The sequence below is a fragment of the Notolepis coatsorum genome (assembly GCF_963971535.1).
Source record: "Notolepis coatsorum genome assembly, chromosome: 1".
Taxonomy (NCBI): domain Eukaryota; kingdom Metazoa; phylum Chordata; class Actinopteri; order Aulopiformes; family Paralepididae; genus Notolepis; species Notolepis coatsorum.
The window spans coordinates 17,469,135-17,482,522 of NC_140165.1; the positions used below are offsets into that span (position 1 = coordinate 17,469,135).

The 13,388-nt window shown below is 43.2% G+C and overlaps 1 protein-coding gene across 1 annotated transcript in view; it reads left to right on the forward strand.

Moving 5' to 3' along the window:
- LOC311224699 (voltage-dependent L-type calcium channel subunit beta-4-like) overlaps window positions 1-13,388 on the forward strand; it is a gene marked incomplete at both ends in the record, with an annotated part of 79,281 nt that overhangs the window by 50,921 nt on the left and 14,972 nt on the right. Inside the window, 4 exons of the mRNA XM_084309788.1 lie at window positions 5,799-5,875; window positions 6,640-6,659; window positions 8,970-9,050; window positions 13,088-13,146. Of these exons, the coding sequence (XP_084165914.1) occupies window positions 5,799-5,875; window positions 6,640-6,659; window positions 8,970-9,050; window positions 13,088-13,146 (237 nt within the window). The remainder of the gene's footprint in view (window positions 1-5,798; window positions 5,876-6,639; window positions 6,660-8,969; window positions 9,051-13,087; window positions 13,147-13,388) is intronic.

Consider the following 13,388-nt stretch of genomic DNA (forward strand, 5'->3'; position numbering starts at 1 on the left):
GACTCAGGCTCTTCTTTTGGTGACTCAGACTTGGACTTGGACTCGAACACTGGGGACTTGAAACTCGACTTGGACTCAAGATGAGTACTTAAAGGAACACATCAACATTTTGGGAAATTAGCTAGATAGATACCAGTTTCCTCTGTGCGTTCAGTAGAAAGCTATCTGGCTGCACGTTAGCCTAGCTTAGCACTAGGGCTGTCTTAAAGGAAAACTCCAACATTTTGGGAAATTAGCTTATTTGCCATCTACCCTGGAGTTAGACAAGAAGATACATATATTTTTCTTCTCTGTGCATGCAGTAGGAGTAGGAAGACGTTGGGAACTAGGCTAATGGAGGAACCTACTTCCAGTGACTGACGCTAAGCTAGCCTAACGGTGCGCGTCTTCCTACTCCTACTGCATGCACAGAGAAGAAAAAGGTATGTATCTCTTAACACTCCAACATTTTGGGAACCCTGGAGTTAGACAAGAAGATGCATGCCTTTTTCTTCTCTGTGCATGCAGTAGGAGTAGGAAGACGTTGGAAACTAGGCTAATGGAGGAACCTACTTCCAGTGACTGACGGTGCGCGTCTTCCTACTCTTACTGCATGCACAGAGAAGAAAAAAGGTATGTATCTTCTTGTCTAACTCCAGGGTAGATGGCAAATAAGCTAATTTCCCAAAATGTTGGGAGTTTTCCTTTGAATACTTCGAAGCTTTGTTCGATGGGCATGGGATTCGAATGGGAAAATAACTTTATTTATAAAGCACATTTAAAAACAACAAAGTTGAAAAAGTGCTGTACAATTCCCACAACATAAACAAATAATAATAATTAAAAAAAAAGATTATTTTAAAAATGTTTATCGAAGCTTCGAATTAAAATAGAATCTCGGCCCCGAAGCTTTGAATGCCAAAAAAAATCCGTAGGTCAGCCCTACTTAGCACAATGAATGGAAGCGGACGGTGACGGGTAGCCTTCGGGAGAGGTGTTAGTTGGGAAATGCCTAGGCTAACCGGCACTGTCCACTTCCAGATAGCTTTCTACTGAACGCACAGAGGTAACTGGTATCTATCTTCTTGTCTCTCTCTGGAGAAGACAATAAGCGAATTTCCCCAAATGTTAGCATGTTCCTTTAAAGGTGCTGTGGATTGGATGAAGTGGAAACGGGATACCAGATGATGCATTTCCTGTTTACTGCAGAGTGGAGGGACTGGGAGACCCATGTTACTGACCAGACACTCTATATCAGTGATGACCGTTTACTGCAGATTGGAGGGACAGGGAGACCCCATGTTACTGACCAGACACTATATCAGTGATGACCGTTTACTGCAGATTGGAGGGACAGGGAGACCCATGTTACTGACCAGACACTCTATATCAGTTATGTCTGTTTACTGCAGAGCGGAGGGACTGAGAGACCCATGTTACTGACCAGACACTCTATATCAGTGATGGCTGTTGGAATATAGAGCTATTATTCTAATATGTTGACTAGGGGTGTAACGGTACACAAAAACCATGGTTTGGTACGTACCTCGGTTTTGAAGTCACGGTTCGGTACGGGTTTTTGGTACAGTGGGGGAACGTTTGGCTTTCCATGTTCCACTCAGGGGTGATGTAGTGTGCAGTAACTAATTGTACTTGTAGGGCTGTCAACGAATATTCTTTATTGAAATTAATAATCGACTTGTAAAAAAGAAAAAATATATATATTATATTAGATTGTGAAAAAAACAGCCTCCGGTGGGCGGTAGTTAGTGGTTAACATACCGTTGTATTCGTTCGGTACAGATGCGTTCGGTACGGTACGTACACACTGAAACGGTTCGGTACGGATACGTGTACCTTTACACCCCTAATATTGACCACTTATTTTAACAACATAATACCACTTACCTTTAATAATACCATTACTGTTCTAACAGTGACTTTGAAAACATTATTTTCATCAGATGTTCCTCGCTTTCTGACTGTAACAAATTAAATGTACCCAACACTGTTGCTGACATTTTAAGTAAAAATAATATAAAATTATATAAAGTTTTTAACATTACATGTTGTGTTGTCCTGAAGAGTACATGAGCACAGTATCGGACCCGGTATCGGGACATCTCTACTGTATACGGATACATTTTCTGTTTAAAAACCGAGGACAGTACAATAGGATAAAGCTAATTTGGGTATAAAAAACGCACACAAAAGAAAAATCTCTGTGTATCTGTGTCTCCCATTCATTGTCTATTTGGTAGTCCAGACTTTATACCCGATGACATCACAAGTTCTTACTCCTCTGGTTTCTGGATTTTTGAGAGAGTAGCGTCTGTTCAGAAATACTAACAGAATATTCTTAGACCATCAAAATAAAAAACTTTAAACTCTTAACAGTTTCAGTGCCAGCCATAACGTTGATTAACACTTTAATCGCCGAAAACGCTGGAACTCGTCTTTCCCCGCCATGCTCATTCTGCCGAAGACGCCGTAACTCGTCTTTGATATCAATATTTCAAAAATATGTGATCGAAATCATATTTCTCCTCCGGGGACCTGATATATACTGCTGAGTTCCACTGAACTCTCTAACAGTTCAAGAGCGCCATCTGGTGGCCGATCGGCAGATCGCCCAAACAGCAAACCGGAAACAGGAAACTGGTGCTCATCCAAATTCGGTCCGACCACTCGCTATAGCTCCCGGGACTCCATCTTGACACACTGGATAATCGATCGCTCACCCTAACTCAATAAACAACATGATTTGGACGTATATACTATTATACAACCTGGAAATGGATCCGGTATTTCTCCATCCCATAATAGAAAAAATTCTGTTCCACGCTCATCCCCCAACGGCGCGAGGAAGCCACGGTGAGTTTCAGCGTTATTTTCTAACGTGTTCCATATAAACTGCTCTGATGATCATATGACCCACACTAGATGAATGATATAACGTTGCCCACGGAATTATAAACGACCCCCCGCCCATCCGGTCAACATCAGATGATATGTAGTAACTTCTAGAAGTACCTCCAGTTGAAATTTTTTATCTGGCACCGATCGCTACCAAACTGTATTTGATCATCAATATAATGCATTTGGGGCTATAAATCAAGTTCTGGAGAAAGCTGCAGAAAACGATAAAAACATACTTATACTTTAGACCGTATTTTAGTATGAATATGTGAATGAAAGAGTATAACGTTGCTACACCCTGAACAATAGATATAGGACATTGAATGGGCCATAATAATGTCAATTTAGCAATAGAATTTAAAAAGTTATAGCCCTGCAAAGAAGGGGAACTTCTCCATAGACAAATAGAGCTGGCTAGGGATGGTAAATTATGAATTTAACCATGGCGATCAAAGTGTTAATGTCCTTGGATGCCAGCATCCACTTCAATGATAGCGTTAAAAACGCATAATCTATGTTTTAAATTATGGCGTGTCTAATCTGCCCTTCGCTTATCAATGACTTGTTTGCAGTCAACATTGTCGAAACGGATTGTTTTTTAATCGGTTCATATCCTTTTTATAGCATTTCGAAAAGCTATCGTTTTCTCGAAAATTTTCGGAAAATAGAAAGATTCCCTCATAAACGGCATTTATTGGAATATTCTCGAATACACTAGACACGTTGTCATTTGTCGGCCTATTTATGAATAGTTTTCAAATAAACGCTAGATTATCGATAGTATATGTGTACTTATGCACGCTATAGAAGCGAGCTGAGAAATCGATTCTCGCATTTCCTCAACAGCACACACACACACACACACACATATACACATACGGGACAGTGAATACAGCTCTGATTATCCTAAAACTGGTAACATAGACTCCTTACCTTAGATCAGATGTTCTCCAAAAAGATTATTCCAATTCCTGATCGCCATTCCAAATATCGATCGCGTTTATTGATTGATTATTGGCTGCTGTAAATATATATTCCAGGCTGCTTTCCATCTCGCGATCAGATCCCTCTTCATCAGATCCCTCGCCAGCATAATGGAGCCAGTAGGCTCCCCCCACACAGATCCACCAGTCTAATCGAATGGCCTGCAGTTACACAGGGATAGACGATAGGGGGCGGTATTTTCCCATCGGAGCTCCTAGAGGGGCTGCTGTACCAACAGGAGACTTGGTTGATGAAATATGAATTCAGATCGCTAATAAAAAAATAAAACGAAAATTTGCGTCGTCGGCACTCAACGGGGCTCATGAAATAACGACTTATGTGTTAATGTCCTTGGATGCCAGCATCCACTTCAATGATAGCGTTAAAAACGCATAATCTATGTTTTAAATTATGGCTATGTGTCTAATCTGCCCTTCGCTTATCAATGACTTGTTTGCAGTCAACATTGTCGAAACGGATTGTTTTTTAATCGGTTCATATCCTTTTTATAGCATTTCGAAAAGCTATCGTTTTCTCGAAAATTTCCGGAAAATAGAAAGATTCCCTCATAAACGGCATTTATTGGAATATTCTCGAATACACTAGACACGTTGTCATTTGTCGGCCTATTTATGAATAGTTTTCAAATAAACGCTAGATTATCGATAGTATATGTGTACTTATGCACGCTATAGAAGCGAGCTGAGAAATCGATTCTCTCATTTCCTCAACAGCACACACACACACACACACACACATATACACATACGGGACAGTGAATACAGCTCTGATTATCCTAAAACTGGTAACATAGACTCCTTACCTTAGATCAGATGTTCTCCAAAAAGATTATTCCAATTCCTGATCGCCATTCCAAATATCGATCGCGTTTATTGATTGATTATTGGCTGCTGTAAATATATATTCCAGGCTGCTTTCCATCTCGCGATCAGATCCCTCTTCATCAGATCCCTCGCCAGCATAATGGAGCCAGTAGGCTCCCCCCACACAGATCCACCAGTCTAATCGAATGGCCTGCAGTTACACAGGGATAGACGATAGGGGGCGGTATTTTCCCATCGGAGCTCCTAGAGGGGCTGCTGTACCAACAGGAGACTCGGTTGATGAAATATGAATTCAGATCGCTAATAAAAAAATAAAACGAAAATTTGCGTAAGTCGAAATAACGACTTATGTCATGGCTGGCACTCAAAGTGTTAACTTTTAACCCTGTGTGACCCAGTCTTAACTTATCATCGCATGCTAAACACCCAAAGCATTAAGTCACATAATTGTAAAAGAAGAAAAAAACAGCCTTTATCTTCATGTCTTCCATCTATTACATTACTATTTGTTTTTGGCTAAGATCAAGTAAAACCATTGAGATGAATCACCCTAGAAGTCCATTTTGAAATGCGTTGGACAGCCCACTGCATTTTGCGATTGTAACGTCCATCCAAATCAGTAGGCTCACAAAAGTACCCACTTCTATACTGTCTTTCACTATGAATGCAATTTTAATTTGATTTCTTTTACTTAACTGTTGTAGCGTTTGCCACATTAATGCGGTGGTGTCTGTCTGTCTGTCTGTCTCTCTCTCTGTCTGTCTGTCTGTCTGTCTGTCTTTCTTTCTGTCTTTCTGTCTGTCTTTCTGTCTTTCTTTCTGTCTGTCTTTCTTTCTTTCTCTCTCTCTTTCTTTCTTTCTTTCTGTCTTTCTGTCTGTCTTTCTTTCTGTCTGTCTTTCTTTCTTTCTTTCTTTCTTTCTTTCTTTCTTTCTTTCTTTCTTTCTTTCTTTCTTTCTTTCTTTCTTTCTTTCTTTCATTCTGTCTTTCTCTCTTTCTTTCTTTCTTTCTTTCTTTCTTTCTTTCTTTCTTTCTTTCTTTCTTTCTCTCTTTACCCCCCCTTTTCTTTTGCAGTAAGTCTGGAGGGAACTCCTCTTCCAGTGTAGAGGATGAGGGCTCAGCCTCTGTCCGCCCCCTCCTCTCCTCTGCAGGTGAGAGCACCCGGCCAGGGGGAGAGGGCGCACTACTGGCCAGCCAGCCGCTAGCTTAGATCCAGGTTTCCTCAGTCAAGCCGTCATAGACAGAGAGATAAGAGAGTCTTTAAAGTCTTCCCATGTCTCTGCGTAGAGCCTATAAGTTGAATTGACCTATATCAAGCCCCGCCCTCTTTTCTCGATCCTCCAATCGCACACCGTCGCCTCCGACGGGGAGTTTGCCCGAGGGTGAAGCGGCGACTGCGATTGGAGGAGTCGAGGGGAAAGAGGGCGGGGCTCGAGATGGGTCAATCGCGTAGAATGCTTGTGGCTCCTTAAGAGTTGTTGGTACGTTTTCCCATGATCCTCCTCTTCCTCCAGTTGAGGACTGCAGGCGCTCTGAGACTGGGGGACTTACCACAAGTGTGAACCCAACGACCCCCCCCCCCCACACTCTCAACTGCCCTCTTGTGACTTTGTGAATATGACCATAGGACAATAGAGCAAACTTTGATATGAATATGAATGATATTGAAGTTTCATATGAATGATGACGATGATGATGATGATGATGATGATGATGATGATGATGATGATGATGATGATGATATGCCTCAGCGATATGTTCATACCACGTGTCAGTCATGTTCTTGATGGTTACTACTATAAAAAGTACGATTGACAGTCATTTAAGTGAAGTGCGCTTGACTTGAGGGGATGTTTTTGGTGAGCCCTCCCGCGACGGCAGACACTGACGACTGTGTTCTTTCACTTCTTCACAGGAAAGCAGAAACAAAAAGTGGTAAGTTGTTACCGCGGTAACAAACACCCGGTCATCTACACCCTGTCTCCTTGACGATCTACATAGAGTCTAAACGCATCAGAGAATGAAACGACGAGCGGTTGTAGCTCCTCCACTCCACAGCCGCCATCTACCAAACACATCTTCCAACATACACCTCATTTCCCCCATTGGTTACGTGTTGCAATGTGTTTTAAATCATATCCAGGTCGTCTCTCCCGGATTCATTAGAATCATCTTTCTCCCCCCGTTTAAAAGAAAATTAAATACAGGGTTCCTACGGTCCTGGAAAACAATGAGAATGGAATTTTGAAAATAGTGTTTTGCTGAGGTAAGGTCTAAAGAGGTGTAGGAAACGTCATGGAAATCTTGTTTTGACCCTGTCACATGATGCAGTTCAAGCATGGCCGCTGGTAGATGTAGTTCCCTTTGTAAATGTAGTTCCCTTTGAAGGAATAATAACCCAAACATAATTCCAGTGGACTATTGTAGCCGGACATTCAAATCAACTAATAAACATATCACTTGGAACACTGACATTGTCATGTGCATAGGTCAATAGGTCATGGACAATATGCTATTTGTCATGAAATAGCCATGGAATTTGATCGAACAGAAACACGTAGGAACCCTGTAAATATAACAACGGTAAATCTAAGTTCAATCAGGAGAGACTATAAGTTTCACGAAATTATTTTATTTTAATATAGCATTTGTTATTAAAGGGACACGCCAACATTTTGGGAAAGAGAGAGACAAGAAGATAGATACCAGTTTCCTCTCTGTGCGTTCAGTAGAAAGCTATCTGGCTGCACGTTAGCCTAGCTTAGCACAATGAATGGAAGCGGACAGTGCCGGTCAGCCCTCGGGAGAGGTGTTAGTCGGACAATGCCTAGGCTAACCGGCACCGTCCATTCATTGTGCTAAGCTAGGCTAACATGCAGACAGATAGCTTTCTACTGAACGCACAGAGAGGAAACTGGTATCTATCTTGTTGTCTCTCTCTGGAGAAGACGATAAGCTAATTTTCCAAAATGTTGGCGTGTTCCTTTAAATGTTTTAGCTGTACGAGTAACCCCATGATTAGCTGTAGAGCACCCCCCCCCCCCCCCCTCCTGGGGTTGGGAGGAAGAGACCTTCTGAGCCGTCACTCCGAGCCTTGAGGTGGTGGAAAGCTATCTGGCTGCACGTTAGCCTAGCTTAGCACAATGAATGGAAACGGACAGTGCCGGTTAGCCTTCGGGAGAGGTGTTAGTTGGACAATGCCTAGGCTAACCGGCACTGTCCGCTTCCATTCATTGTGCTAAGCTAGGCTAACGTGCAGCCAGATAGGTGGTGGTGGGGCACTGAATAAGCAGCAACCTGGAAGCGTGAATACTTTCCCTAAGCGGGTTGTACTTTTGTGCGATCTGATTAGCCACTGACGTTTCTGGTCATGTGACATGTGCGCCAATCGTGTGACGCCTAGTTCTGCGCCTATTTCCGGGTCTAACAGCCTGCAAACTACCTAACGCCTAGTTTATCACTGGTTAAGCTTAGGCGACTCTTTCGAAGTTGGTTAAGGTTAGAGTTTGGAATCAGGGCTGGTGTTCTATCACCCTGCTCTAAGACAAACTCTAACCTTAACCAACTTCGAAAGAGTGCCTAAGCTTAACCGGTGGCAGAATTAGGCGTCACACGATTGGCGCACATGTCACATGACCAGAAACGTCAGTGGCCAATGAGATCGCGCAAACCGAACGCGGAAGTACAACCCGCTTAGGGAAAGTATTCACGCAACCTGGAACGCCAGCAACACAGAGTTGGAGCAGCAGTATACAAGTGGTAGGGAAGACCAGCATATACATGTGTTCCTGTGAAGACCACAAGCGGAGGGGTGTCTGTGCTTAAAAGAACACGCCAACATTTTGGGAAATTAGCTTATCGTCTTCTCCAGAGAGAGACAAGAAGATATACCAGTTTCCTCTCTGTGCGTTCAGTAGAAAGCTACCTGGCTGCATGTTAGCCTAGCAATGAATGGAAGTGGACATGTACCCCGAAGGCTACCCGTACATGTCCGCTTCCATTCATTGTGCTAAGCTAGCCTAACATGCAGCCAGATAGCTTTCTACTGAACGTACATGAGAAAGCTTCATCGACCCAATGAGTTAGAGGCATATATCTCCAGAGTCGCAGCTGATTGAACAGTGTGACGTGAGGTTTAGTCCTCCTGATTGAACTCTGTGGCGTGGGGTGTTATGGTTACTGTTCATGCCATTTGGTGTGCTGTTGACCGCACATTTTTATTTTTTAAACCCCCCCTACTCACAGACGGAGCACATCCCCCCGTACGACGTGGTACCTTCCATGAGACCTGTGGTGCTGGTGGGACCCTCGCTCAAGGGTTACGAGGTAAGCTGTGCGCCTGAGTCACATGTTCGCCATCTGCTCTCCCTTGAGGGCTGACACCCCCCCCCCCCCCACCCTCTGCCTTCTCCACGCGCACACGACTGCCTCCGTCCTATTGGTGCATGCGTTAATGACGGTCATTTCGCAAAGGGGTGGGGGGGGGGCGGGGGGGGGGGGTATAGGGGGACTAATTGCCTTTTCCTTTTCTTCCCGTACCGGACTGATGGCGGATTTTTGATTCAGCTGAAAAATGTGCTCGCTCAAGCTATTTTCTCTCCATCGGTGTAGAAACAATGAAACGCTGAGCGCTTTGGGATGTGAAAGGAATGTGTGTTTCTCCCCCCCCCCCCCCCCCCCCCCCGTCTGGTTTGGGCTCATTCAGATCTCCTATTGTAGACCACAGAGTCTCCCTCTGCCCAATTTTATTCTGCAGGATTCCTCCTCTATCCTCTCTCCTCACCCCCCCCCTCCTCTCTCCTATGCTCCTCTCTCTCTCTCTCTCTCTCTCTCTCTCTCTCTCTCTCTCTCTCTCTCTCTCTTTCTCTCTCTCCCTCTCTCTGTCTCTCTCTCCTTCTCTATCTCTCCTCATCCCCCCCCTCTCTCTCCTACGCTCCACTCTCCTTTCTCCATCTCCCTATCTCTCTCTCTCTCTCTCTCTCTCTCTCTCTCTCTCTCTCTCTCTCTCTCTCTCTCTCTCTCTCTCTCTCTTCTCTATCTCTCTTTCTATATATATATATCTGTCTCTCTCTCTCTCCTTCTCCATCTCTCCCCATCCACCCCCTCTCTCTCCTACGCTCCACTCTCCTTTCTCCCTATCTCTCTCTGTCTCTCTGTCTCTCTCTGTCTCTCTCCCTCTCCCTCTCCCTCTCTCTCTCTCTCTTTTCCTCTCCCCCTCCTCCTCCTCTCCTCGCACGGAGGGAACACAATCACTCGCCTCATCCCCCAGTGTGCTCTGTTGCCGAGGTAACAACCTTCTGGGTGCAAACGCGTCAGCACCAGAACTAGAGCAAGGTTTGAAATTAGAAAGCGAGAGGAGAGCCCCCCCCCCCGAAAGGAGAGAGAGAGAGAGAGACTATTCCTTCACCTGCTTCAGACGATCCACCTCTTCAATCCCCCATCTCTCGGATATCAAAGGCCAGTGTCTGTCCAATTGGACAGAATAATTCAGTAAATTGTACCTGAAATAATACTATTATTTGAAAAAATCACAATGAGAGAATCACAAAAAAATACTTACTCCACGGCTCTTTACATGCCACTTCTTTCAATGCCACCCATACGTTTTACTGAACAGTATAGACTTAGACCATTACTTTTACTGAACAGTATAGACTTTTCCTTACCTTCGTGTGGGGTATGTCTGGGAGTGTTGCATTTATTTTATTTATTTTGGACTTTATGGTGTTTTTGTTTTTGTTCTTGATTTCTTGTGATGTTTCTTCTTGACTTGTTTAACACTTTCAGAGCCCAAGCTTAATCTTGATTTACCGCTTGAATGCCCATCATCCACTTCAATGTTAGCGTTAATAACGCCTATCTATGTTTTAAATTATGTGTCTAATCTGCCCGTCGCTTATCAATGACTCGTTTTCCAGTCAACATTGTCGAAGCGGATTGTTTTTTTATCGGTTCGTTTTCGTTTTATAGCATTTTGAAAATCCCTCATTTTCAAGGAAAATATAAATATTCCATGATAATCGCCCTCTCCTGGAATATTCTAGAATACACAAAAAACGTTGTCATTTTTTCGGCCTATTTAGGAATCGTTTTCAAATAAACGCTAGATTATCGATAGTATATGTGTACGTATGCACGCTATATAGGCGATCTGAAAAATCGATTCTCTGATTTCCTCAAAGCGATCGCCCACACACACACACTCACACATAGGGTGAACGAGATCTCAGCGAATACAACTCTGATTATCCCAAGACTTGTAAAATAGATTCCTTACCTCAGATCAGATGTTCTCCAAAAAGATCATTCCAATTCCTGATCGCCATTCCAAAAATCGATCGCTTTTATTGATCCAACGCTACATACTGTACCTATGTATTCCACGCTGTTCTGAGGCTCCACAATGAATCCGATTGGCTCGGGTTACATGCCTGAGAAGTAAAATGTGGATTCCGGATTTTTCTTTTCTCATCCATTTTCATTGAGTCCATTCCAAAAGGGTGCATTACCATCTGGGAGACGATAGGGGGCGGTTTTTTCACATCTGAGCCCCTACAGGGGCTGCATACCAATGGGAGACTCGGTTGATGAAAATATGAATTCAGATCGCTAATACAAAAATAAAACGCTAATTGTCGTCGTGGGCATTCAGGCATTGAGCTGATAAAACGTCTTATCACCGTGTTGGGCATTGAAAGTGTTAAAGAAGACGTGTCCGGCCCATGGGGACAATTAAGGCCCGTGTGTTGTCGAGCCTTACAAATACATTTGATTTGATTTGATTTGACCATTTGTTTACTGAACAGTATAGACTTAGACCATTCATTTTACTGAACAGTATAGACTTTAGGGCTGTCCCCGACTAAGGATTTGGATAGTCGACTATGATTGGCAGAAATTTGCAGATAGTCGACTATGAATTTTTTTTTGAACAAAAATATATTAATTTATTTTTTATTTTTAAATTTTTTTATCATTCCATTTGGGCTGTGGGGGTGCTTAATGTCTGAAGGAGGCGACGGAAGGCGTCTTGTCCTCTGCAAAAGCATGCAATTGGTCCACTGATGGATACATCTTGATATTTGTCTAGTCTAGTGTGTTCATTAGACGGGTGAAATCTTCTTTCAGTGCCTCTGTGCCTGTTTTCTTAGGCAGTTAGCCTCTGGTATGCGTGCCATTAGCGTTAGCCACGCTTCTAGGCCTCTTTGCTTTTGGAAAGAATGATTAAAAGAAAAAGAAAAATATATATATATTATAATATTTTCTTTTTATTTATTTTTTTGTATTCGACTAATAGGTTGGCAGTCGAGTATGGCTCCTTTCGATCGATTAGTCGACTATTCGACTAATAGGGGTCAGCCCTAATAGACTTAGACCATTCATTTTACTGAACAGTATAGACTTAGACAATTCATTTTACTGAACAGTATAGACTTAGACCACTGGGTAAATTTAATTAGATGTAATCAAATGTTCAGCATTAGAGAGATTGGACACCCTCCGTGTGCCAAAAAAACACAGAAAACCAAGTCACTTTGCTTTGATTTCTGACATGTTCTGTGTGATTCTTGTGTGATTCTTGATCTGTTTTGGCCTGGTATCTGTGTTTGGTCTGGTATCTGTTCTTGGCCTGGTATCTGTTCTGGCCTGGTATCTGTTCTGGCCTGGTATCTGTTCTGGCCTGGTATCTGTTCTGGCCTGGTATCTGTTCTGGCCTGGTATCTGTTTTGGCCTGGTATCTGTTTTGGTCTGGTATCTGTTCTGGGCCTGGTATCTGTTCTGGCCTGGTATCTGTTCTGGCCTGGTATCTGTTCTGGCCTGGTATCTGTTCTGGCCTGGTATCTGTTCTGGCCTGGTATCTGTTTTGGCCTGGTATCTGTTCTGGCCTGGTATCTGTTTTGGCCTGGTATCTGTTCTGGCCTGGTATCTGTTTTGGCCTGGTATCTGTTCTGGCCTGGTATCTGTTTTGGCCTGGTATCTGTTCTGGCCTGGTATCTGTTTTGGCCTGGTATCTGTTTTGGTCTGGTATCGGACCGGTATTCGATACCAGTATTGGTTGCTGTGACATCGATACTTATCTAGTAAGCTAAAAGGCCTTTAAACCTTGCATGTTGTTAAGTACCTTTACTGTCCTAATACCTTTACTGTCCTAATACCTTTACTGTCCTAATACCTTTACACTCCTAATACCTTGACTGTCCTAATACCTTTACTGTCCTAATACCTTGACTGTCCTAATACCTTTACTGTCCTAATACCTTTACACTCCTAATACCTTGACTGTCCTAATACCTTTACTGTCCTAATACCTTTACACTCCTAATACCTTGACTGTCCTAATACCTTTTCTCGTCTAAACGCAGGTGACAGACATGATGCAGAAAGCGCTGTTTGACTTCCTCAAGCACAGATTTGACGGCAGGTGAGATGAAAGTATATAATAACCTCCCCCAATCCTGTCTCTCTCTCTCTCTCTCTCTCTCTCTCTCTCTCTCGCTCTGCTCTCTCTTTCTCTCTCTCACTCTATCTCTCTCTCTCTCTCACACTCTCCTCTCTCTCTCTCTCTGTCTCTCTCTGTCTCTATCTTTCCTCTCTCTCTCTATCTCTCTCTCCTCTCTCTCTATCTCTCTCTCTATCTCTCTCTCATCTCTCTCTCTCTTTCTC